Source organism: Globicephala melas, chromosome 8 (assembly GCF_963455315.2).
Source record: "Globicephala melas chromosome 8, mGloMel1.2, whole genome shotgun sequence".
Lineage (NCBI taxonomy): Eukaryota > Metazoa > Chordata > Mammalia > Artiodactyla > Delphinidae > Globicephala > Globicephala melas.
The window spans coordinates 103,541,245-103,568,283 of NC_083321.1; the positions used below are offsets into that span (position 1 = coordinate 103,541,245).

General features: G+C 43.3%; 1 protein-coding gene across 1 annotated transcript in view; it reads right to left on the reverse strand.

Annotated features, from left to right (window-relative positions):
- PRDM10 (PR/SET domain 10) overlaps nt 1-27,039 on the reverse strand; it is an 87,214-nt gene that overhangs the window by 55,754 nt on the left and 4,421 nt on the right. Inside the window, exon 2 of the mRNA XM_030841228.2 lies at nt 1,068-1,249. Within this exon, the coding sequence (XP_030697088.1) occupies nt 1,068-1,136 (69 nt within the window). The 5' untranslated portion in view covers nt 1,137-1,249. The remainder of the gene's footprint in view (nt 1-1,067; nt 1,250-27,039) is intronic.

The window sequence follows — 27,039 nt, forward strand, 5'->3', positions numbered from 1 at the left end:
GGAGGGAGGCAATAAAGGGTGCTGAGCTCTGCCATCTACCATCTGGTCACCCACAAATGTGGACCCTATCTATTAATGAACTACATTTTTGTTCATAAACAAAATACACCAAAATATATAGCTACATGAAAGTAGCCTTCCAGATAGTTTCCATGAGAACCAAAACAGCGTTCTCAATTATTCTGCTGGAAGCATCTCTAGAACTGTTTTGCTCAGTATTCAAACTCAGACTTTCAAATCATACCAGGTGATCAATTTTATGTATTGTAAATTTGTTATATTGCTTAAATTAAATAAGATGTGTATATTTAAAGGTTTCAATGTTAATTTTCTGATTTGGGTAATAATACTATGGTTATATAATTTGACGAAAATTAAATTAAAATTACATATATATTATAATGCTTTAAAATGAAGTGTTATACTTTGGTCACATGTAAACACGGCTCCCTATGAGTGCTGACTCTTCTCAAAATTCAAATGCATACCAAAAATGCAGAGGTTCGCCTTTGCTAAGAATAGTCCAAAGAACATGTAGCTGGTTAGGGTAGCAATTTGAAAGGCAGAGATCACTGGTTACAGCAGCATCTGAATAAGCGACTAACCTCCAGAGCTGTGGATTCAATGGGACAACTTTCAATTAGAGGTTTACATCCTGAATTTGAGAAGAAATGGAAAAGCCACTCACTTTACAGGCATACCTTTGTACTTCATTACACATGAAGAAACAAAACCCTTTCCAGGATAACATAAAGAAAACCTCCAGTTTGAAGCTTTCAGCACCAATACCATGTAATAAAACGGAGCAGTGAAGTGGATTATGACAATAAAACAGGGGAAAGGCAGAGAAGCCATGAGTGGTATGTAGCTCCGCAAAATCACAGCACCCCACGTTGCTGGAGCGTCCAAGGTGCTGAAACGCTGCCCGTTCCTTCTGCACCAGTTCTGCAAGTCAGCTTCCTCCCAACCACTCATCACTGCATAGGAGCTTCTATTTCTCTAGCTGTCAGCAAACTGTACCAACTAAAAAACTGCTGTCAATGCCCAGCTGGAAGACCACTCTTCACCTGTGCGGCATTCTCCTCATGCTCTGCAGCCGGAGGCCACACGTGTGAGCTTTCATCTTTGGAATCCATCCTTTCTTTGCTGGACAGCGTCCTGGGCACCTAGAGCAGCTCGGGGTGAAGGACAGTCATCTGCCTACCACGTGAGTGTTCATCAAGGACAAAAAGGCCTCTCTGCAACGTGCCTGAAAAAAGAGAGAAAAGGACCCAAGACTTTAACTATATGAATGCATTTTAATAAATTACAGTTTCAACCACAAAAAGGGGGGAAAAAAGCTTTGTGAAAGATTACACACCTGGGCAAAAAGGTAAAAATGAAGAAATTATTTGGAATAATGATGCAATGTATTGCATACTTGCTCTGCTCTGGGCACAGTTAGGTGGATGGAACCTTCATCACAAATGCTGACGGCAGTCCTCTTAGCTCTCCTGAGAAGGATGAGGCCCCCAGATGCTAAATGCAGGGAAGTGCTGGGTTCACACCAAGACTCGCTGCTGCTCGGCCAGCTCGTCCCTCCCTTGCACACTTGTTTAAAATATTTTATTTATTTAGGTTGTGTCAGATCTTAGTTGCAGGCACACGGGATCTTCACTGAGGCATGCAGGATCTTTTCGTTGTGGCACACAGGCTCTTTCTTGCGGCACTCGGGCTTCTCTCTAGCTGTGGAGTGCGGGTTTTCTCTTCTCTAGTTGTGGTGCGTGGGCTCTGTAGTTTGCAGCACTCAGGCTCTCTTGTTGAGGCGTGAGAGCTCAGTAGTTGTGGCGTGCAGGCCTAGTTGCCCCAAGGCATGTGGGATCTTAGTTCCCCAACCAGGGATCGAACCCAAGTCCTCTGCTTTGGAAGCCGATTCTTTCCCACTGGACCACCAGGGAAGTCCCTGCACACTTGTTTAGACACTGACTTCCTATACCACCAACTCAGAATGAACAGCAGAATAATAAAAGTCACAAAACGAGGAAAAACTGGCAGGCAGAGGGAGCTGAATTTTCTGGGCCACAATTTGGTGAATACAAATATAAACTCTGTTTCCCATTGGGTCCATACAGGGGTGATGAGTGAGCAATCAAACATCAACTAAACATCAATGAGCACAAAATTTACATCTTGAAACATTATTATTTTCCAAAATAGATGTTTTAATCAATCTTCCCTTCTGATGATGATAAAACACTGACATTTTAAAGGTCACATGAGATCTGCTGTTTATCAGGGCAGCCAGGCCTGATACACCTCCTCCCACCAGCCCATTAAATAGCAGGACAGGAAAGGCCAAACTGCTCAGAACACCATTCAACTAAAGGTCAGAAAGACCACTGCCCAGGGATTGCGCTGGTGGTCCCGTGGTTAAGGCTCTGCCTTTCAATGCAGGGGGCGTGGGTTCGATCCCTGGTCAAGGAACTAAGATCCCCGGTGCCTCGGGGTATGGCCAAAAAATTTTAAAAATAAATAAATTGCACATCTCTTTAAAAAAAAAAAAGACCACTACCCAGAACCCAGCCAGAATTTTCTCCATTGTAACGGAAATAAGCTGAGAAACATTCTTAGGCTACACATGCTCCAACCTCTGAACCAGAATAAGGCCTATAGAAGAAAAAAAGAAACTGGAACACCCAATGTCAGGGCCTAAGTCTGGGATACAGGAAAGCCACGTCCAAACAGCCTGAGAGCCTCTTTGGAGCCACTGAGGAACCTGCTCCTGCTTGGCTGCAATGCTACCATCCTTACCCCCGCCCGAAGGCACCCCACCACACACACGCTCGCCCTGCACACACCGGAGGGTCCTGGAAAAGATGCCCGTGTCGCCAACAGGTGACTATATAAGCAAAGGGGCTGGGGGCACACTCTCTGGAGAAATGGAAATGTTCTCTATCCTGCATCTAGACTGGGGGGTGGTTACGTGGGGAATTCATGTGTCAAAAGTCATCAACCTATTCAATTAAAATATGTGCATTTCATCATGTGTAAATTATACCCTATAAAGTTGTCTTTAAAAAAAAAGCATGCCTTCCTTATATAATGGTACTATCTAAGCATAGTACAAAGGTGGTCAGAGTGAGTTGCACAGTATGTGAATTATACCTCAACAAAACTTATATTTTTTAAAAAAGGAATAAAAATATTAAGAAACTTAGGAATAAATGTCACCAACAATATAAAGATCTATAGGAAGAAAATCACAAAATTGTACAAAAGGACATAAAAGGCTCAGTATTACAAAATCATAAAATGTTCCACATCAGAAGTGTTTTTAAAACTTTTTTTATTTTTTAATAATTTCAGACAGAAAAGCAGCATAAATAGTACAAAGAAGTCCTGTACTTCTTCACTCAGGTTCCCCAAATGGTAACATTTTACCATGCTTACGTTATTATTCTCTCTCCCTCTCTTTTGTTTTTTTAACTTGAACTATTTGAGAGTAAATTGCAGACACAAAGCCCCTTTACTACTAAATTCTTAAGTGTCTGTTTCCTAAAAACAGGACATTTTCTCACGTAACCACAGTACTATCACAATCAGGACGTTAACATGAAAACAGTACTATTAACCTAATTTACAGACCACATTCAACCTCTGCCAATTGTCTGATTACCGTCCTTTGCAGAGAAGGAAACCCCCTTTTTTCTGGCCCAGGATCCAATCTGGCATCGCACACGGTGCATCCCGCGGACACGTCCCGTCTGTCCCCTCTGATTGGGAACAGTCCCCAGTCTTTCCTAGTTCTCCACGACCTTGACATTTTGGAAATGCAGAGGCCATTTGTTTTTCAGAAGGTCCCTCAATTTGAGTTTGTCTGATGTGTCTTCATGGTTAGGTTCAGGACATGTATTTTCAACAGGAATTAATACCACAGAAGAGATGTTATGCTTTTCCCATACAGGAATTTGAGATTTTTTTTTTTTCAACTTAGTTTGTCAATTGTACAATCACTCAAGTGCACAAGGGGACGCAGCGAGGAGCCAGGCAGGCTCACCCCTCACGCTCTGGAAACACACCAGCCCAGAGTGCCTTTCTTATTTGTTTTCATTTCTAGAAAGGTGCTTATTATTTCTCTCTACCTGGAATCCCTTATCCATTCTTCAGAATCAACCCATACCATCAATTTGTTATCTATTCTTCCAAAGATATTTTATGCATATACAAGCAAAATTTACACATTCCGTGCCTCTGCAACCACACACAGCAGCATGCTATTGATTCTATACAAAGCAGCATCTCTTTTAAACCTTATTTATTCCATATAATATCATACCCTTTACATTGTTCCATATCCATATAGCATTTCCTCATTCGTTATTACAGCTGCATCATTTCATTACATGAATATATCATAATGTATTTAATCTTGTGTTGATAAACAGGTTGTTTTTAATCTTTTGTGATGAATGCGTTTGGACATACAATGTGCTATACCTTGAATTCTTTTGAAGTCTCTGAGGGATAATTTGGAGTCAGTTACAGTGGCTGTATGACGGTAGAGTAACTATCAGTTTCTGAACTCCAGCACTGGGGCTGTCCTCTCCCTGTGCCTAGCGTGCGAGGGCCCAGGGGACACATCTGTGCAGAGGCAGAAGTCAGTACAAGAGGCAGAGTGGCTACGAGCTTGGGCTCTGGACCTGGATTTCGGTAGCAATTCTGTGACTTAACTGACCTCAGGCAAAGCAAGGACAGTCTCTAAATCCCTCTCCTTCTCTGTAAAATCGGGATCATAAGGTTATTGACAGAACATGAAATAATGCACATAAAATGCTTAGCACAACGCCTGCTCCATGATAAACACTCACACATTAGATTTTTAAAAAAGGTTCGATCATATTGCATTTTTCTGTCTAAATGTCTGCCTCCCCGTCTCAACTCAAGTTCCTTCAGGTCAAGGAATATGAGTAACTCTAGATCTGTCGTGTGGCATGTCCTTGATCATTTGTACAGATCGGTCGCAGTGGGAAGAGAGAAGACACCTGATCCCAATGGGGGTGTCCAGGGATGACTTCTCAGAGAAGGTGAATCTTCAAGGATGAACAGGAACAAGAAAGAAGAGATGGGAAGGGACAGGATATTTACTCTAGACTGAAATACCTTTTTTCTAATCTTACCAAAATAAGGAAGTATACATTACATGACATAAAATACCAGAGACTGCAGAAGGCAAGGATAAAGGGGGAGAAAAAAATGAAAATAACTACTTGGCAGATAGGAGCAAAATAACAGAACAGTTCATCGACACATAGGAAAGCCTGCTAGTAAAATTTAGCAATACAGATGTGAAATACTGCCCACAGTGTCAGCTCCCAATAATTTTAGAATACTGTTAGCACATAAAGAAGCCCAAGATGGTGAAAACTCTTGGACTTCCCTGGTGGTCCAGTGGTTAAGAATCTGCCTGCCAATGCAGGGGACATGGGTTCGAGCAGTGGTCTGGGAAGATCCCACGTGCTGCAGGGCAACTAGGCCCATGTGCCACAACTACTGAGCCTGCGCTCCAGAGCACGTGAGCCACAACTACTGAGCTCACGTGCCACAACTACTGAAGCCTGCGTGCCTAGAGCCCGTGCTCCGCAAGAAGAGAAGCCACTGCAATGAGAAGTCCGTGCACTGCAACGAAGAGTAGCCCCCGCTAGCCACATCTAGAGAAAGCCCGCGGGCAGCAACGAAGACCCAGCACAGCCAAAACAAAATTAAATTAAATTAAAAGGGCTTCCCTGGTGGCGCAGTGATTAAGAGTCCATCTGCCAATGCAGGAGACACGGGTTCAAGCCCTGGTCCGGGAAGATCCCACATGCCGCGGAGCAACTAAGCCCGTGCACCACAACTGCTAAGCCTGCACTCTAGAGCCCACGTGCCGCAACTACTGAAGTCCGCATGCCGTAACTAGAGAAAGCCCACACACAGCAACAAAGACCCAACGCAGCCAAAAACAAAATAAATAAATAAATTTATTTTAAAATACATTATAAAAAAATTAAACTAATAAAAGATGGTGAAAATCCTTTAATTTAAAAAGTGTCTGGAATCTAAAGCAGTGATACAGAATACCCAGTTCTTGTTCTTTAAGATATATTGATACTTATAAGACCTATTGAGCTCCTGTAACTGATAAACTATTCAAAACAGTGTGACATTCTGCAATTATTTATTGTTTAATAAATTGTTCAAGAAAAATGAATTTTAGGTATGACTCCGCTACTAAGTAAGTCACTTTAAAATCCTCTAGCATCAGCTTCCTTAACTGTAAAACGAGAGTATAAAGTGGTTTCTAGCCTTAAGCGTAGACGGGAAGCAGCAGAGTATAGTAGAAAATCCACAGACTCTGAGTTGAACATCCGGGCTTCCCCAATGACTCAGCTACTCAGTAGTTACATCCTTCGGCCAAATCACTTAAACACCTTGAGCCTCGATACTATCCTATGTAAAGTGGATATGATAATTACCTACTGGTGTTACAGTGAGGGTTACATGATATATGTAAAAATCCCAGGCACAGATTTAGCACATGGTAGTGCTCAAATGTGTCAACTTTCATATTTTACTGATGAGCTATAAGAGCTTCAGAATTTTCAAAACATTTCATATTTTTAAATTTTATTTATAAATTTATTTATTTATTTTTGGCTGTGTTGGGTCTTCGTTGCTGGGCACAGGCTTTCTCTAGTTGCAGTTTGCAGGGGCTACTCTTCGTTGTGGTGCGCGGGCTTCTCATTGCGGTGGCTTCTCTTGTTGCAGAGCGCGAGTTCTAGGCGCACGGACTTCACTAGTTGTGGCACACAGGCTCAGTAGTTGCGGCTCACGGGCTCTAGAGCGCAGGCTCAGTAGTTGTGGTGCATGGGCTTAGTTGCTCCATGGCATGTGGGATCTTCCCGGACCAGGGCTCGAACCGTGTCCCCTGCATTGGCAGGCGGATTCTTAACCACTGTGCCACCAGGGAAGTCCTCATAGTTTTATAAACCTAGCAATTTATCAAATAACCAATGCCCTGTACCTGAACTTTCTTCATAGCAAGGCTTGTCATATTTGATTTCCTTTTTTATTATTACTTTTTTTTTTTTTTTTTTTTTGCGGTACGTGAGCCTCTCACTGATGCGACCTCTCCCGTTGCGGAGCACAGGCTCCGGACGCGCAGGCCTAGCGGCCATGGCTCATGGGCCCAGCTGCTCCACGGCATGTGGGATCTTCCCGGACCGGGACACGAACCCGTGTCCCCTGCATCGGCAGGCGGACTCTCAACCACTGTGCCACCAGGGAAGCCCTATTATTACTTTTTTAACTGCACAATTTATAGAACGCTGTTGATCTTGATTTATGGGCGAGGCGGAAGGATGATTCCAGGAACTGCCTCAGCACTGTCCAACAGGCAAGTGTTGACAGGCTCTGTGAGCTAGGGACAGACTTCCTCCGCTCGTCTTCTTGACCTGAAAGAACCCGAGATCCACAAGCTGTACCTTGTCTAGAAAATGGCCACCTACCTTCCTTCTTTCACCCACTGTCTAAAATGTTAGAGACTTCATTTCCAGGAAGAGAAGCATTTCTATCCTCTCTAGATTTCATTCAACAAATATTTATTAAATACTTATTAAAAACAAATATTTATTAAACGTGCCAGATACTGTTCTAGGTCCTATATATATACATATATGTTACATATGTTACATATTATATATATATATATATATAAATGAATGGTGTTATATAATTGAAAGTAGGAGCTATAGCATCAGACAAATCTGGGTTCTATGCCCCCAAATCTACCATGTGTGATGTCAGTAAGCCACAGACTAATCCTCAGTCTCCTCGTTGGAAAATCCAAATTATCTGCCCGGCATGGCTGTTGTTAAGACTTAACAGTCTGCATTTCATCAAGTCTCTAATGCACTTTTTTTCACCTGTTAACACTTCTGAATGAGGGGTCTATTTTACAACACTGGTGTCCCACCGTCGCTCTCACCCAGGTGGCAGGGAGGCTGTGGATGCCCTGCCCGCGTGTGTGACCTTGCTTACAGCCCTTCATTAGTTCTGTCCTCGCTTCACTGAGTCATGTGTGTTGTGAGCACCAGACACCCTGCGTGTAACTGCCATTTTAAATGCAAAAAGATGACACTGTAATTTGGCATTAAAACGGAAAGGCATGGGAACAGCAGCTGGGCACAAATTTGATTAGGGAAGCAAATATCCATCACTGGAAAAATGACCTTGCCCAACAAACCTATGGGACTTGCGTATAAGAGACAGCGTCGTGAACGATGCTGCTTTGTGCAATGTTATTACTGAGATACGTGGAAAGACAGGCCTGCCACAGGCTGAATAAAAAAACACCGGGATCAGAACTCCCAGAATGGGTACAGGCTGTTTGGAGGAGATTCCTGGTGACAGCAGTGTGCCCTCTTTTCAGAAATGCTGTGTCCCCAGCACTCTTGATGGTACAGAGACATCGATGACCCTGAGCCAAAAGTGATTCTGAAGTCAGCCTCTGAAAGCGACAACATTTTAGGAATATCTTAAACAGTTCATTTCACTTATATTTTCCCTTTTATGTACACACGAGTGATGTGATAAAAATCTATGCCTAAATAAATCTAAAAGAGCTCTTTCAACAAGTATCCAATAAAAATTCTAAGTACCAAAAAGCACTTGAATCAGAGTTTAATTGGCAAGGCTTTTTCCTTTTGTAATGATACATAAAATAATTGTTGTTTCTTACCACCAACATCTTAGATTCAAGACAACATGATAGCATTTGGGATCACGTAGCATAATGACGAACATTCGAGAAATGGTAGCAATTCTTTTCATGCTTTGTGAACATCGAGCATGAAAGGTTGAGCAAGAGCTCTGCTCCCACGGAGCTCACAGTCTAGTGGGAGGGATGGGCAGCTGGCTTCCCAGCTCACCGGGGATGCCTGCGTGGTAAAAAGGACAGTGAGGAAACGTGAGGGGGAGAAAGAAGGAAAGAGAAATGCCTGCCTTTCCAGCTGCTGCACTAACAAGGCTGGCCCGGAGCCAGACGATGGAGTGGCCCAGTGACCCAGCCTCCACATCGCCTGCTCTCCTCTTAGTTCCCACCCCACAGCCGTATCCCCTCACCATCCACCAGCCTGGTTCCCACCAACACCGGCCCTTTTGGGCTGAAAGAAGCCAATTCTCCAGAACCACTCAGGACTTGGAGTCGAGAAGCTCCCGTTTCATCACCTGCACGTAGAGGTGGAAGAAGAGGCCCAGATCCACCTTCAAAGGTAGATGCGCACCCGGGATAACAGGATGAACTATAAATACAATTTCACTTTAAAACGTTGTTACAGGGCTTCCCTGGTGGCGCAGTGGTTGAGAGTCCGCCTGCCGATGCAGGGTACACGGGTTCGTGCCCCGGTCTGGGAAGATCCCACGTGCCGCGGAGCGGCTGGGCCCGTGAGCCATGGCCGCTGAGTCTGCGCATCCGGAGCCTGTGCTCCGCAACGGGAGAGGCCACAGCAGTGAGAGGCCCGCGTACCGCAAAAAAACAAAAAAAAAAAAACAAAAAAAAACACACATTGTTATAGATAGTTGTTAAATTCCCCGGGATTATGGCACATTGTTGAACCTCAGAAACACTAAGAATGCAAGTGAGGTTTCTGCACTGGTGAGGTGCCTTCCAGATGCACCATCCTTTACATGGAAGGAAGTGTGCCACAATCCAGACAGTACACTTGCAAATCAACTTTTCTGGCTCATGGCAAACTAACCAGCAGAGACTGCTAACTCCTTCCTTGAAATCCTACACGACACACGCCATAGAAAGAAGTTAGAGGGAGGCTGATAGACTTGCAAAATGAATATAAAAACTGTGAGAAGGAAAGTGGAGGAGGTGGCTTTGCAATCGTGGGAGGGAGCTGTGGGGAGCTCAGAACAGAAGGGGACCAGCCAGCAGAGCGGGGGTGAGGAGGCAGATTTCCTTCTCCTTCTCTCCCTGCGCTCCTGCTGCCCAGCCTGCAACAACCGTCCCGCAGTGCACAAACTCAGCAGCCAGCCCTGCGCAGCCAGCGGTAGGGAGACCTCAGGGCACGTGAGAAGGCTGGGCGGGGAACAGACACCAAGGCCTGGAGGCCAGCCAGCGCCTCCCCTTAGGCCTAGGGCAGCAGTGTGCACCGACAGGAGGGTTCTCCCGGGTCAAACAGGCAATGGCTGGGCCCAGAGGCTCTCTGGCCTGATGTACAAGCAATTGCTTGTTTTTGTTTGCTTCGCCTTTCACCTTTCTTGGAATGAACAGGCACAGCTATCTGGTGACTTTTGCTGACCCAAGTATAAAAAGAGCATCCTTCAGGAATGCTCACACAGAAATCCGTCTCCATTTAAGGGAATGCTGCCTGAGCTTGCTTTAGGTTAGTTACACTGGAATAGGCACGCAGCCACTGGAACCACAACTTGGATTTGCCGTACTTATAGGAGAGCAGGCTCGGGATTCAGACAGCCTGGCTTAAAATCACAGATCTGCCACTCTTAGCTTTTGACAATTGGTTTACTCTCTCTGAGCTTCAGTGTTCTCATCCGTAGGATAAAGAACGGAAGGATATTAGCTGTGTAACAGTAGAAAACGACTGTAACTAATGTACACGATACAAAAACACCCTTATGTCAAGAAACAGAAAGGACACCTTCTGAAGTCATATTTAAGATTAGATTCCACTTGGTAAGAATGATTTCACTCTATGTAGAAAGGGGGAAAAAAAAGAAGAACATGTTCATTAAAGCACTAACATAAAAATGGAAAAGAAAGATTATGGGGAATCCAATTCTATGACACAGAATAATAGAATTGCAGAACTAGAAGAGAAATTCCAGGCCCATGGTTCTCAAATATGTTCACAAGACAGGACCACAGTGTTCTTTGCCAAGCACCATGAAACATTAACATATATATTTTTTATGTCACAAAACAATATTAGCTAACATTTGTATAGCACTTACTACGTGCCAGGCATGTTCTAAGTACTTTACATGTATTGATTCATTTAATCTTCACAATAACCCATGAAGCTGGTACATTATTGTCTCTACTTTATAGGTGAGGGACAGAGAAAGAGAGAGATTAAGTGATTTGCCCAGGGTAACAGAGCTGGTAAGAGCTATTATGTGGCAGAGCTGTGATGCCCAGAAGCCCAGGCATGTGGCTACTGAGCCCATGTGGTGGCCACCATTCCACCCTGCTTCTCGTTCCATAAACTAAGATTACTTGACCTGTGTTAAGATTCCAGCATAAATGGCTCCATTATATGAGCTATATAAAAATCACATCCAAGCTCATTTTATAATTTTTTTAAACTATCAGATTAAGCAAGACTAGGTCTTCCCAAGTTTTCCACTAACTTTTTTTGCTACTTGTTCATTTGTCACCTCCTAGTGCTGACTAAGGTGATTGGCAGTAATAGCAACAAAGAGTTAATGAAATTTCATGGGACAGAAGCTCAAAATAAAGAAAATTCTAAAAAATAAAAATAAAAAAAAAAAAGAAAATTCTATCCTTTATTTTTATTTAAATGAAAAAACACCTTGGCCTAGCTCTAGAACACTACTGTTTCGGGGGAGGGTACTTTGGGAACCACTCGTCTCGGGCAGCTTCCGTTTTACAGAAGCTATCATCCAGCTCAGCGCTCTGGCACTGTGGCCATGGCATGCCCGAGGGAAGACAGCACTCAAAGGCCAAGCTCAGGACAGGATGTGCCACCGTGCGCCAGCACCAGTCTGAGAGGTATCACTCATCAACTCCTTCAGCTGATTTAATGTCACGACAGCTGACAAAGTTGTTTAAACCCATATCCTCATGATTCAGAAGACATAACAGGACAGAATCACAACGAGCGCTCTGCTCTGCACAGCTGGTCACCACTGCACAACTGAGCTGCTACAGTAAATGTGAGAGCTATAAAATCAGACCAAGCAGACTGGAAATAAAGGGCTTCTACTATATCTAAGTGCCCATCGACAGAGGAATGGATAGAGAAGATGTGGTACATATATACAGTGGAATATTACTCAGCCATAAAAAAGAATTGAAATAATGCCACTTGCAGCAACATGGATGGACCTAGAGATTATCATACTAAGTGAAGTAAGTCAGACAGAGAAAGACAAATACCATATGGTAACACTTATATGTGGAATCTAAAATATGACACAAATGAACTTATCTACTAAACAGAAACAGACTCATGGACTAGAGAACAGACTTGTGGTTACCAAGGGGGAGGGGGAGGGGAAAGGGATGTTGTGGGAGTTTGGGATTAGCAGATGCAAACTATTATGTACAGAATGGCTAAACAATGTCCTACTGTATAGCACAGGGAACTATATTCAATATCTTATAATAACCTATAATGGAAAAAATATGAAAAACTCTAGATACATATGTGCATGATTGAATCACTTTGCTGTACACCAGAAACTAATACAACATTGTAAATCAACCATACTTCAGTTAATTAATTAATTAGTTAAATGTGAAAAAAAAAGGCTTCCACAATGTTCACTCATTTAGAATGGCAAGCTGAGATTTTACATTTCATTGATTTCTGGAAGAAATAGTTTTGGAACTCAGAAGGGAAAAAAAACTGAACTTGGTTCTACATGGTGAACAGGAACTGGTAGAGGAAGTAACAAAGGACAAATAACAAACGTATACAGATTTCAACACAAATTCCCCATTCTTGCTGAAAAGGGGAAGCCCAAATAATCCATCCCATAGTTTCTCAATTTTAAAAATTCACAACAAATTAGTATCTCCATTGAGAAAAAATGAAAATGAGGAGTGAAAACTATCTGCAACACCCTCTCCTTGCCCAGCAAGGTGCCCCACGCCCTGGCAGACACTGTTTATTCGAGCTTCACCCCAGCCGGGGGCCAGGGGGAGGGCTAGCGCAGGACCGGCCTACAGTTCACAAAGGACCAAGTGACCACAGACAGGGTGATGACTCCCCCGCAGTCCTGGGTCTGGTGGGCCTGAGGTCCCTCCGTTTGTCGGAGCCCAATTCCATCTTAAGGGGCTACTATGACCCCAGCTAAAGAGCTCCTGGAAACCTACAAGTGAGGGCGGAGTAGTAGGACTAAAATATCATTTTTTTAATTCCACGAGGAAATAAAGTAAGCACAATTCCAGTGAAGGGAAGTACACCTAAGGAACTAAACGCTTCTGAAAAAATAAATAATCAGGGAACAAGGCTTTCAGAAAGGCTTTCAACAAATTGTTAAAATTATAATAATAAACTTTTGACTAGGTTCCAAATAAAAAAGGGGTTCGTAATTAAGCAGTTATGGATTTGGAATATTTCCATATAAGCAGAGAGGTCTAAGGGTAAAGATAAAGGATGAAGAAGTGATCATAGTGGGGTCCTCCAGGTATTTCCACCGATGCCATTCACATTTTACATTTGTTATAAGTGTTGGCAATGAAGCAAATAGTGAAAAGCACAAGACTGCAAAAAAACTCCAGATAAAATTTTATGCCACTGGGGAAAAAAACTCCAGAAAAAACCTTCAGAAACTGGGTCGTGAGCAGGGGAGAATGGCAGATAAGCGTCGGTGTAAGCTGCACTTTTAATATTATGAGACTGAACTACCTGTTACAGTCTAAAAACTATTGTAGAGGGACCTCCCTGGCAGTCCAGGGGTTAGGACTCGGTGCTGTCACTGCCGGGGCCTGGGTTCAATCCCTGGTCAGGGAACGAAGATCCCGCAAGCCGCACGGTGCAGCCAAAAATTAAAAATAAATAAATTAAATAAAATTAAATTAAAATAAAAACTGCTGTAGAATATATCCTAAGTAACTTTTCCTAATTTGTTTCTGGCCATAAACAAGGACAACACTGTGTAACCAGAAGAGAGCTGAACTAAGGTTTTTTAAAAAAACACAGAGTAGAAAACGCAGGATGACAACAGCAAGCAAGGAATGAGGTGTGTCAAACAGGCCTGCAACGGTCACCTCGGCCATCTCTGCCTCTCCATTTGTGGCCCTTTGCCTTCCACTTCTCCCACAGAAATCTCCACATTAGGCAATGATTCCTCCTACTTTTCTTGTGCACACAAAGGGCTTCAGACACTATCAACTAAGGGTTCTCTTCTTTGAAAGAAGGTTATTTTTTCCAGTCAGGGCTGTGGCACTCCTTTCTTCATGCCTCAAAAGATGCATGCAAGCAAATCTTTCTTTGTGTCAACCCAAGAAACACAGGCTTTATTTTCCTAGTTCAGATAAGAACTTTTCATGCACCAAAAAAACACAAAGATTGATCCTCCCATCCCATTTGATAGTTTGTCAGCAATGCATTTGAACCCCATCAAGTCATTCAAAAGAACTCTTACCATTCACTCAAAGAAAAGAAAAACCTAGGCTAAGGACATGCTGGGGGTCTTAGCCCAACAATTCTACATTAATATCTTTGAGAATTCAAAAGGAGGCAGCACTCAGTGGGAGTTCTAAAGAATGATAGACCTTGATGTTTGCCTTTTCCTTTTTACAAAGAATAGCTGGTTGGCTGGTAAAATGTGAAAGCGATTCCAAAGAGGACTCTATCAGGGGTCTTCCATTCTGCTCTTACAAGATTTCAGGTGGAAACCTCAAACCGCAGTGTATCACAGGCCTACGGAGAAGCACACAGATCATTAGCGTCTGACCTGAGGGAGGTTCACAAAGTAAAGGCATGTGGATCAAGGAACAGAAAGCCACCAGCGTCTGGAAGCCTTGTGGTGCCTTTGGGAGCGGCCACCTGCCTCCGCCGGCCTCCACCCTCTGCCCATCCTCCCGCGGGCTGCAGAAGGGCCCTCCACCCCACCAAGCTGACTCCAGGCTGGTCGGCACTTTCTGCAGGCCTACAAGACAGAGTCTGCTCTTAGGTTTGACCTTCCGGGAGTGGCAACGGAAATTTCCAGGTAGGTGTTTCCTAGGGAGCCTCTTCCTTGGTGGGCCCGGAATTCCAATTTTTTTCTTCCCAGCAAAGTGAAACTACCAAAATCCCACTCTGCTATTCAGCTGCTTCGGGGGTGACTTGTTAGCCTGCCGGCCAGTACAGCCTAGTCTACAAATAGCTTGAGGGGAAAACCAGAGCCGGCCTTCGCAGCCCTTCACCTGGAATGTCTTCTCTCTCCAGCCCCACATAGTAGCCTAAAGCACTACCTGCTTCTCTTGTCTCTTAGTAGCCCTTTCCAACCAGCTTCCCAGCCTCCTGGGAATCAGAAAATGCTCCAAGGGGAAAAGCAGGTGCAGAAATGCAGGCACGTTTCAATAAGCATCCCCTCTCTCCTGGGTCTGACCATTCAGAACTGGCTGCCTTGGCAGGAAACTGAGGGCAATCCCAGGGGGATGAGACTGTGAAAACATTTCCCCTTTGACCTTGTGACTGTGTTTATCAAAATCTGAGAACTTGTGGACACCAGTAATGGTAGCCCCTGGTAAGAAAAAACTGTCATATGACACATCTGATATGACAAAGTATAATCAAGTTACACCCAGAATCATTAAATAGGTCATTGATTTATCAAGGAGCAGAAAAGCAATGAGAAAGCTTCGGAATATAGGCAGTATCTAAAAATATTGTGTTGTTATTAAAATGTGATTCTCCCAACTTTGAAACTAAATATTCCTTCTTCATACACTGCAATGGAGGAAACGTCCCCAGTCTGACCCAAGCCCAGGGCTCTCCACCTGGGCTGCTGGGCAGCCTGTCCGTCTGGTCCCCTCAGGGGCTGCACCGCTCTGCACGCTTCCCCACACCCACTCCTCTGCAGCATCACTGTTCCCTCCCTGCTGGAACACTCACATCAGCAAACGTGCACAGTATCTCCTATCTTTACTGTGCACTTTTCTAAACGTGTTATATTTCAACAAAATGTTTACAGTAAAAACAAACTTTCCCTTGGGCCCACCTTCCTGCTCACCTACTTCTCTCTGCTGTTCTCACACACAATAAAGAGCTGGCGAGCCCACCTTCACTTCTTCGCCCCACATTCCCTCCCCAACTGGGCTTCCACCCTTGCCAACACACCACCCTGCCCCCCTGCAAGGCTGCACCTTTTAAAAGTCTACAGCCAAACCCCAGGTTCCCTCCAGGTTCTCAGCTCACTTGACCTCGGGAGCATTCACACCCTCCTTAAGCTCTTCTCTCCACCTCCTAACACTAAACTGTCCTGGTTCCTCCCACCTCTATGGCACTTCCTTCACAAGCTCACTTGCTGGCCGACCTCTAAAGGCTGCGCTGGCAGACCTCTCCTCCTTCTAGCTTTACACCCTCCCAGGGCTCAGGCCAGCCTTCAGGGCTTTTGCAGTGGCTCCACCCGGATGCTCTGGCCAACATTTCAGATGGCCACCTCCTCCTCCCTATTCAGATTTCAGGGTCAGTGTTACCTCCTCAGCAGGCCTTTTCTGTTCCCTGTCTCCACATTCTCTCCTTTCACACTCTGCAAAGCATGTACCATCAATTAAGAGATGCACGCATTTTGTGCAGAGTCTGCGTCCCCTGCCACCCGCCACGGGGGAATGCAGCTGCACGAGAGCGCCCTCACCCAATGGGACAACGCAGGGCCCTCAGCACCTGGAACCCGGCCGACAGCAGAGGGTCCACAAATGCTTCTGGAATGAACGCATGGTCCAGTCTCCTGCCTTAGGAGGGAACCGCTTTCTTAACAAAACACTCTTAGGATGAATTCCCATAAATAAAAAAATGTGTCAGCATTAAAATGATGGTGCACAACTACTTCCACAGTTAAGAAATTAAGTATATGTATGATATCAATGTTTATAACTGAACTTTCATGAGCTGGAAAGAAAGAAACATGGAGGGGGAGAAAGCAAATTCCTCAAGACATTATCTAGTACCATAAACTAGCAAATCCGAATATTCTGAGGGAAATTGAACTCACGCCAACTATAAGACTGCAAAGGTCCATGGAACTCAGCTGCTTCCCAAATCAAAATCAGTCCTTATAAACACAGAGTACACTGGGTCAAATATGGTATTAAAAGAAATTCTCTGAGAAGTCCACGTATTACAACCCAAGGAATAGATCTTGACGTCTGACTGTAGAATTTCTGCAGTTTCTGTAGGCATGGCCTGTGTCATGCCCATGACAGCACTGTCACAGTAGGTCAGGTATTAAGAGGAGCCAACCTCACAGGGGATAAACCCAGGCTCAAGGTGGCACAGCCAAGGCTAGTGGCAGGGCAGTTTGGGAACTAGAATGTACATCTCTCCCCTCCCCTGGGGCCTCCAACCTGCTTTAGTTAACAGGATGGACAGAGGTTCAGGGGTGACCGTCAGAACCGTCGGAAATCACAGCTGGACAGTCCTCCCTCCTGTAGAGCCATGGTCAGTCCTTACACAATTCCTGGTGCCTTACCAGGACCTTCCGCTAGCCTACTACCACCCCACGTCCCCTTCCCCCATCTCTAGCATGGCGGCGTGAACAGAGCTCCAGAGTCAGATGGCCTGGGTTCACGCTCTTCAGCCACCATCCACTCACTACGTGACCAGAGACAAGTCACCTCACTTCCCAAGCCTTAACTCCCTCATCTATAGAGCAGGAACAACAACGAGAGATCCACTTGCTAAGGTAGAACTATGAAATAATAATGTGAAGCCATGAAATCAATGAAACAGAACACCATACCTGGCACTTGGGAAACAGTAGCAGACGTTCATGGTTGTGGTTGCCCCAGTTACTGATATTAATTATTAATACATCTTAACAATGCATGTTCATTCCTAGGGTTAAGCACCTCTGGCTCTTCACCTGCTATTGTGTAAGTGGAACATTCTTGAAATTCAAATCATACAGACTGTAAACTCTCCACTAACAAGAAAGGTTTTTCCAACTAAGAAAATCTATAGTATATGGAGGTTCAGAATTATAGTTGAACATAGCTTATGCACCCTCAACTTCAGCAAAATATTAATCTATATCTTTAACACTGGCAAGATCTTTTATGCCCACTAACTACACAAAGTTGCCTCTTTTAAGGATATCCTAGTTTCTATTATGCTCAGTTCTGTAGTATACTTTATTCTTCTCAATTTCATTCAAAATTCTGAGATAGCAACAGATAATAGCAAGTGTTGGTGAGTAGGCAGAAAAACTGGAACCCTCATATACTGCTGGGTAAGAATGTAAAATGCTGCAGCCACTATGGAAAACAGTCTGGCAATTTCTAAAGGCTAAACGTAGAGTTACCAAATGACCCAGAGATTTGTCACCAAGATATAATAAACCCAAGGGAAATAAAAACATATGTCCACATAAAAACTTGGACACAAACATTCATAGCAGCATTATTCATAATAGCCATAAAGTGGAAACAACCTAAACATTCATCAACTGATGAACAGAGAGATAAAATATGGTACATTCATATAATGGAATATTACGCAGCAAAAAAAAAAAAAAAAGAAATGAAATACGGATACATGCTACAATAAGAATGAACCTTTAAAACTTTGTTAAGTGAAAGAAGCTGGTCACAAAGGACCATACATTGAATGAATCCATTTATATGAAATATGCAGAAAAGACAAATTAACAGAGATAGAAAGTGGATAAGTGGTTGCCCAGGGATTGGGATGAAATGAGGAATTAAGGGGTGATGGCTAAGAGGTGGAGTTCCTTTTGGAGTTATGAAAATATTTTAAAATTGATTGTGGTGATAGTTGTATAACTGTGAACAGGCTAAAGCCACTGAATTGTATGCTTTACCTGAGTGAATTGTATGGTACGTGAATTATATCTCAATTAAGCTGTTGGGTTTTTTTTTAAGAAAAAAAGATGGGCATTTAAATCAATGCAAACCTTCTAGGAAGCAATTTGGCAATAAACATCAAGAACCTTTCTATATAGGGAGATAGATACAGAGAGAAAGAGAGAGAATAATACTTGCTACTGGAGCAAACATAATGGCATTTCTGATGGGAACAGCTTGAGGAAGTTCCAGAGGCAAGAGAAGTTGAGGATATGCTCAGGGACTATAAGAGAGAAAAGCCTCAAACCATAGTTAGGGTGGATCTACAAAAGACTTCCAGTTGAAGAATTACAGTTCCCAAAGTTTATAACCTGGTTTTATCAGATTCACCTAAGGACCTAGGCAAAAAGACAAATTCCAGAGCCTCCCCCCTGAAATTCTGGATTCTCTCAATTGCAAAGGTCGAGGGGAAGAGCAGGAAGCTTTGTTCGTAAACCTCTCCAGATGATTCTGAAGTCAACCAGATCTGGCTAAATCTTACACAGCAAGGGAAGAAAAATATTTTATCATGGCAGTAACATCTTTTGGAAAATCATTCTAGAAGTAACATGAAGGGCTGATTATACTGAGGCCAAGAACTGCCTTCAGGAAGCACTGGGCAAAGATTAGAGCTCTGAATTCTTATTCCAACTTCATGATATTAATAGTTATTCATAGGGGCTTCCCTGGTGGCGCAGTGGTTGAGAGTCCGCCTGCCGATGCAGGGGACGCGGGTTTGTGCCCCGGTCCGGGAAGATCCCACATGCCGCGGAGCGGCTGGGCCCGTGAGCCACAGCCGCTGAGCCTGTGCGTCCGGAGCCTGTGCTCCACGACGGGAGAGGCCACAACAGTGAGAGGCCCGCGTACCGCAAAAAAAAAAAAAAAAAAAAGTTATTCATAGACCTTTATTGCTCAAAAAAAGAGATTCTTTTTTGTTACTAAGCAAAAATTTAGCAAGAATCCTTACACCTTTCTTCAAAATATGCAACTTACCAGCTTCTCTAATATGTTTGTGGTGTGAATGTCTTAGAATTCGGAAAAGGCTGTGTGGTTGTTAGTTCAGGTGGTCCTCCTTGCCAACCAGATTACTCTCATGCACATTTGATTTTCCAGCTTCCCTTCACCACATGATAACAAGCAAATCCATTCCGTGCACTTACCAGGAATATTGGAAATAAGCTTTGTATGCAAATACGGATTAATGGGGAACATCTGAAGACTGAGAGATTAATACAAATGACTCATCGAATAATATGGAGCATCCATGTTTCCTGACTACGGATAATGGATGACATAGCTCTGAGCACAATCCTTCCACCTCCCTTTCTCAACAGTAGCATTTATTCACAAGAGAACTGGCAAGGGTACAAATACAATCTCTGGCCTGGGCGCACCTGTACAAAGAAAGCTATCTGGTCCACATATCACAAGCTCTTTGTTGAATTAGCAATTGCAGTAACTAAATAGGAGACTTGCAGGTGGGTCTTCTGGGGCCCTGAAAGCCTTTCTTACAGAGGGTTCTGGGTGGTAACTATGACTCGACAATCACAAATCCAGGTTAGGATAAAATACTAGATAATGTTAAGAGGCATAATCTCAAGTACTAAGCTGTTTCCTCAACAAATTCAAGCGCTTTAAAATGTTTTAACTGGAAAAAAAAGAATATTAAAATTGCTTAGAAGAAATTATTCTAGGGCACAATTTTCATAATTTAACATTTTGGATATAATACAAGAGAAGACAGTGTAACTACTCATTCACTCTACCTCAACTCCTGAAATAGGCACAGCCTTTTGTTCAAACAGACTGGACCATGGCTCTGCCCCAGGACTACGAAGCAAAGTGACACTGGTTTGAAGTAATTCCCTTTGTATCCAATTCAGTCCCCCTGTGAACAGGTAATATGGGCCTCATCTTCCGTTCATTTTCAAATTCTCATTCCTCAACCTCAGCCCCTTGCTTGCAAAGTTAAATATGAAACACAGAATGGTCAAAAATAAACATTTAATAAACAAGATGGTGAGCCCAGACAGATGACATAGTGAGGCAGTTACTGCCTTCATAAAAACTCTATATTAATGGCATATAATTAACATTATAATCTAATTTCAACCTCCTCCATCTTAATAAAACTACTATAAAAGGCCAGCATCCACCACTGGCCTGGTATTCAGAGGTGTCTTCTACAAGCCAGGACATTTCTTACAGTGTTTTCTCAGTACAGAGTAGTGGGAAAATTCTGGATGTGAGACAAGTTCTTTTTCTTGACAACTGGAATAATAACACCTGATTTACCTAACTCAGCCTCACTGTTAAGATAGAGTGGGATGTTTGTTACAGTATACTACAATGGTATAGAGTGTATTCCAAATGTTAGTAACTATTTAACTCATGATGCTAAGTATTAGATCATGAAGGTATCTTATCCAGAAAAGTCGTCTTTCCAAGTAAAAGACAATTTAATATATTTTCATTGTTAAACAATTCATTGGGGAATAAATATGTCTTAACTGTAGGCAAGGGTTCTCACAACTAATGTATTTCACTAGATAACATGTGTATTTCAACTTTAAACGGATAGAATTTTAAAACTATGTGATTAGCACTTTCTCCCATAAAGAGAGACATCCCATTCCTGTTTAGAAAGCTCAGCCGTATCTACGCTTTGCAAACACTTACCAGACCACTTCCTTCAGATATAGGCTACACGTCAAATGAGTTAAGACCACAAAATCAGGGTTTTTTTGTTTATTTATTTATTTTTGGCAGCATTGGGGCTTCACTGTTGTGCGGGCTTTCTCTAGTTGTGGCGGGCGGGGGCTGCTCTTCCTTGTGGTGCGCGGGCTTCTCATTGCAGTGGCTTCTCTTGTTGCGGAGCACAGCCTCTAGGCGTGTGGGCTTCAACAGTTGTGGCACACGGGCTCAGTAGTTGTGGCTCGCGGGTTCTAGAGCGCAGGCTCAGTAGTTGTGGCGCATGGGCTTAGCTGCTCCGCGGCATGTGGGATCTTCCCGGACCAGGGATCAAACCCATGTCCCCTGCATTGGCAGGCGGATTCTTAACCACTGTGCCACCAGGGAAGTCCAAGACCACAGAATTAGAATCCCCTAACAGATGCAGCTCTTTATTTTAAAAATCAGCATATTCATAGTTCAACTGATTGAAAACATACTGTGGAAATTCAATGTTACTTAAGCAAACAACTACTGGCATAGTAATAATTATGGTCATTGCCATTTACTGAGTTCCCATCATAAGCCAGGCATTGTGGCTTATTAAATACTCAATTCCACTTAATCCTCACAACAACCAAAAATTATTACTTGGGCTTCCCTGGTGGCGCAGTGGTTGAGAGTCCGCCTGCCGATGCAGAGGACGCGGGTTCGTGCCCCAGTCCGGGAAGATCCCACATGCCGCGGAGCGGGTGGGCCCATGAGCCATGGCCGCTGAGCCTGCGCGTCCGGGGCCTGTGCTCCGCAACAGGGGAGGCCACGGCGGTGAGAGTCCCGCGTACCGCAAAAAAAAAGAAAAATTATTACTTGTCCAAGGCCATAGCGCTGATAAGCGGGATTTGAACGCAGATCCCTTTCACTACAGAGCTTAGACATCTTTTCCCTTCTCTGCTGCACAGCTTTCCTCCCAGCAAAGCTGCCAGAACCCAAGCATCGCAGCACTGTGCTGTCTCCTCGGACTCCCACCAGATGATGCAATCAGTAGGCTAGGCTCGATCTCAAAGGAACCAGGGGAGGTTGTAATTTACCAAACCCGCAGACAGATTTAATTGAGCAAATTAGTCAACAGCCAGAGTTAAGGTAACTACAAAGCTATAGTGAAGGGTACCCACTATAAGAATTGAAATGATAGTTTTTAAAAACACAACAGTATTTATTATATGCCTATTCTGTGCCCAGCATTGTTTTGGGAAATGAGGAACACACTAGATATTATTTTATTCCCCAGTAGAGAGGGAAAAAATATAAATAATTTATTTACCCTTGTGCCAAAATAAAGCTACCTGTGTATAGAACATAACAGCCCTCAAATATGAACTGAATCAACTCATATCAGGAAAATTAATTACCCCAAATATTCTTCCTGGTTCTCTCATGTGTATCAACTTCTCTAACAGTGGAGTCGCTGGGCTTTGGTGTCTGCTTGTCTTTGACTTTCTAGGTAATGCCAAACGGTTTTCCTAAGTAGTCATACCAGTTTCTATTCCTACCAGCCACGTATGACTGTTCTATTGCTCAAAAGCTTTGGGACTTGGTATTGCCGACTTTCAGTCAGGTACACGTTTGCCAACTTGAATTTAGGCTCAAAGTAACACGGCACTGTGGTTGTAATTTGCATTTCCTTGATTATTAACAAGGCTGAACACCTTCTCGTATGTTTATTAGACATCTGGATCTCTCCTTTTCTGAAGTGCCTGTTCTAGACTTTTGCCCATTTTTCCGTTAGTGCAGGTAACATCTTAAATAAAAAACATCTTAAAAAAAAAACAAACCCTTTCAAGACTAAGGTCATGAACATATTCTCCTATGTCAACTTCTAAAAGTTGTACTGTTTGGCCTTTTATTTGCCATGCTTCCTGGGTCATAAAGCAAGTGTCTGAATGTGTGTGAGACTGTTTCCGGACTCCTCGGGGTGTTCAGTTGGTCTACTGCTCTAACCCGGTGCCAGGATCACACTGTCTTAATTATTTAGCTCTTGATCTCTGGAACAGAAGGGTTTCCAACTTCTTTTTCTTTTTCAAGAGTGTCTTGCCTTTTCTTGGGCCTTGGCAAAAATTTCATCAGCTTGTCTAGTGTTTTTCAATTTGCTGGGATTACATTAAATCCATAAGTCAGTTTCCAAAGAATCAATGTCTTACAATATTGAATCTTCCAATCCTCAAACCAGTGTCACTCCATTTATTTAGAGTTTATTTGGAGTCACTCAATAAAGTTTCAGAATTTTTTCTGTAAAGGTCTTATACATATTTTGTTAGAATTAAAATATTTCTCCTTCAGTTTGTTGAAAAACCACAAATCAGAAAAAAATATATGATTTTTAAATGATGTAGAAAAAGCTATGCGGGCCTCTCACTGTTGTGGCCTCTCCCGTTGCGGAGCACAGGCTCCGGACGCGCAGGCTCAGCGGCCATGGCTCACGGGCCCAGCCGCTCCGCGGTATGTGGGATCCCCCCGGACCGGGGCACGAACCCGCGTCCCCTGCATCGACAGGCGGACTCTCAACCACTGCGCCACCAGGGAAGCCCAAAAGATATAATTTTTTGATGAGATTCCTAAGGTTTGGGAAAAGTATATATAAATATGAATATCAACTTTCTTAAAATTTTTAAATGAAACAAAGTTCATCAAAGCACAATTACTGGGCTTCCCTGGTGGTGCAGTGGTTAAGAATCCCCTGCCAACGCGGGAGTCACGGGTTTGAGTCCTGGTCCGGGAAGATCCCACATGCCGCGGAGCAACTAAGCCCGTGCGCCACAACTACTGAGCCTGTGCCCTAGAGCCTTCGAGCCACAGCTACTGAAGCCCACGCGCCTAGAGCCCGTGATCCGCAACAATAGAAGCCACCGCAATGAGAAGCCCGTGCACAGCAACGAAGACCCGACGCAGCCATAAATAAATTAATTAATTTTTTAAAAAAGCACAATTACTGCTCCATAATTTAGTTTTAATTCTAGAATTATTGTTTTGTGGTTATGTCATATCTCACTTCAGAGGGTTTAACATACTTGAGAAAACTTGTATGTCACATAAACAAGTCCTAAACATCTATTAGTCCTTATATTTATCAAATTATGAAGTACTGGAAATCCAGAATACTTTTTTTTTTTTTTTGGCCGTGCTGCACGGCTTGTGGGATCTTAGCGCCCCGATCAGGGATTGAACCCAGGCCCTCGATAGTGAGAGCACCGAGTCCTAACCACTGGACCGCCAGGGAATTCCCCAGAATCCCAGAATATTTTCAATTCATCAACTTCAAGAGAAAAAGAATAAAAGAGAAGATGAATAAATGATGAGTAAGAGGCTGAAATCTCATAAATATACATACCACTGCCTGGGACTGAGGACCCAGACACCCTGCTCCCGCCACCCACATCATTCACTAAACTGCCTCCTTTTTCTCATTTGTAAAGTAGTTAAAACGCCGTCTGTCACTGTCGCACAGTAAGGATTAAATGTAAACAGGTGTCTTAGAAAGGACACTTCAAAGTCAGTCAAACACAAAGCAATAATTAGTCAAAGGATTATAGTCTTCCTCTATCAGAAGAACATGATGATAAGGTTGCCTATAATCATGGTTTGTGGCAAGACTGAAAATAACCCCTAGCGGATTGGCCTCAAAATCTTCAAGCAATGCCAACAAAATGGTGAGATTTGCATCCAAAAATAAGAATTTTGAAGAAAAGGGAGGAAAATTCCAGAGCTCACTCTAATGTCTTATGTTAATTGTATTCACTCCTTTATTCCTCCAAACATTTTAGAGCCCAGTAAGTGAAAGGCACTTTTGTACTGCATTCTATATGAGGGGACTATGAAATATCCAAAGCTTCTAGGAATTTACAATATGTTTAGGAAGCAAGAAATAAGCACAAATAGTTGCTATGCGATACTAATTAAGCACTCAATAAATGTTACAATGATTACAAAGCAGTACAAAAATCCTGTAGGGCATTCAGAGACGAGAGGGATCCCTTTCAGGTAAGATGTTCCGCCTCCCTCCCCACCTCGGCTTTCACCTGGCTCCAGGGCAGGGCAGACCGACACCTGTTTGTCTGTATGGCCTGTGAACTAAGAATGGTTTTACATTTTTAAATGGTTGAAAAGACAAAAGAAGAATATTTTGTGACACATGGAAATTATATTACTTCAAATTTCAGGGTCCTTAAATAAAGTTTAATTGGAACATGGCCATGCTTTCACACCAGGGGGCGAGAGTAGTTGCTTCAGGGACTGTCCGGCCCACAAAGCTGAAAATGTTTACTATCTGGTTTTTTGGTTTGTTTGTTTTTTGTTTGGGGTTTTTTTTTGGGGGGGGGCCTTGAAGTGCAGCATGCGGGATCTTAATTCCCTGACCAGGGATCAAACCCGTGCCCCCTGCATTGGGAGTGCTGAGTCTTAACCACTGGACCGTCGGGGAAGTCCCTATTATCTGGTTCTTTACCCAAAAAAGTTTACTGACCACTGCTCTAGAAGGATGGATGGGATTTTCGTGGGCAGAACTGGGGAAGGAGGGAGAAGTGGGCAGAAAGGAACAAACATTCCATTTGAGAAATGAAGGTGTGAAAACATGAAGGAAAACCCCAGAATTGCAGGGACAGTGAGAAGACTAGTTTGGCTGAAATAGAATATCCAAAATCAGTATACAGTTAACTGAGCCATTTTTACCGCTGTGGACAGTGAAAACAGGCATTCTCACACGGAGTCTTTGAGGTTGGTACTATTATTATCCCCATTAATAATTAAGGAACTAGATTAATAATTTGATAAAGAAACTAAGGCTTACAGAAGTTAACTAATGGGCCCAAGATCACAGCCAGCCAATAAAGCTGGGCTCTAAATCTAGGTTCCTTTGCCCCCAGAGCCCATGCTGTTAAATTTGACACCGTATCAAACCCCCATACAGGGTAGTAAAAAGAAACACAACCACAAAGGTACGTAAGGGCAAAACGGTCAATGTTTTCAAATATAGGTATAAAAAGAATATGATTTTATCTGTACGTTATGATTCTTTGTGCTTAAAAGGATAGCTGTCCCATGAGCTGGTCCAAAGTGTTCCACACTTAGAAGCAAACTATTGTGGCCTTTTTTTAATCACAGGAGAAAAAAAAATTATGAGCTTGATTTTTTCAATTTCAAGTTTCTCCCAGAAATATTTCTTAAATCTCTGAAAAAACAGTATATTGTAAAAATCAGTGAGTAAGTAGCAGACCAAGCTGGGGAAAATTCAGCTGATTATACTTAGCTCAACTTCTTTGTTTTGTTTTGTTTTTTGTCTGTTTTGTTTTGTTTTTTGTGGTACGCAGGCCTCTCACTGTTGCGGCCTCTCCCATTGCGGAGCACAGGTTCCGGACGCGCAGGCTCAGCAGCCATGGCTCACGGGCCCAGCCGCTCCTCGGTATGTGGGATCTTCCCGGACCGGGGCACGAACCCGCGTCCCCTGCATCGGCAGGCGGACTCTCAACCACTGCGCCACCAGGGAAATCCTCAACTTTTTTTTTTTTTTAATGGATTATGTGCTTAACAGATGGCAT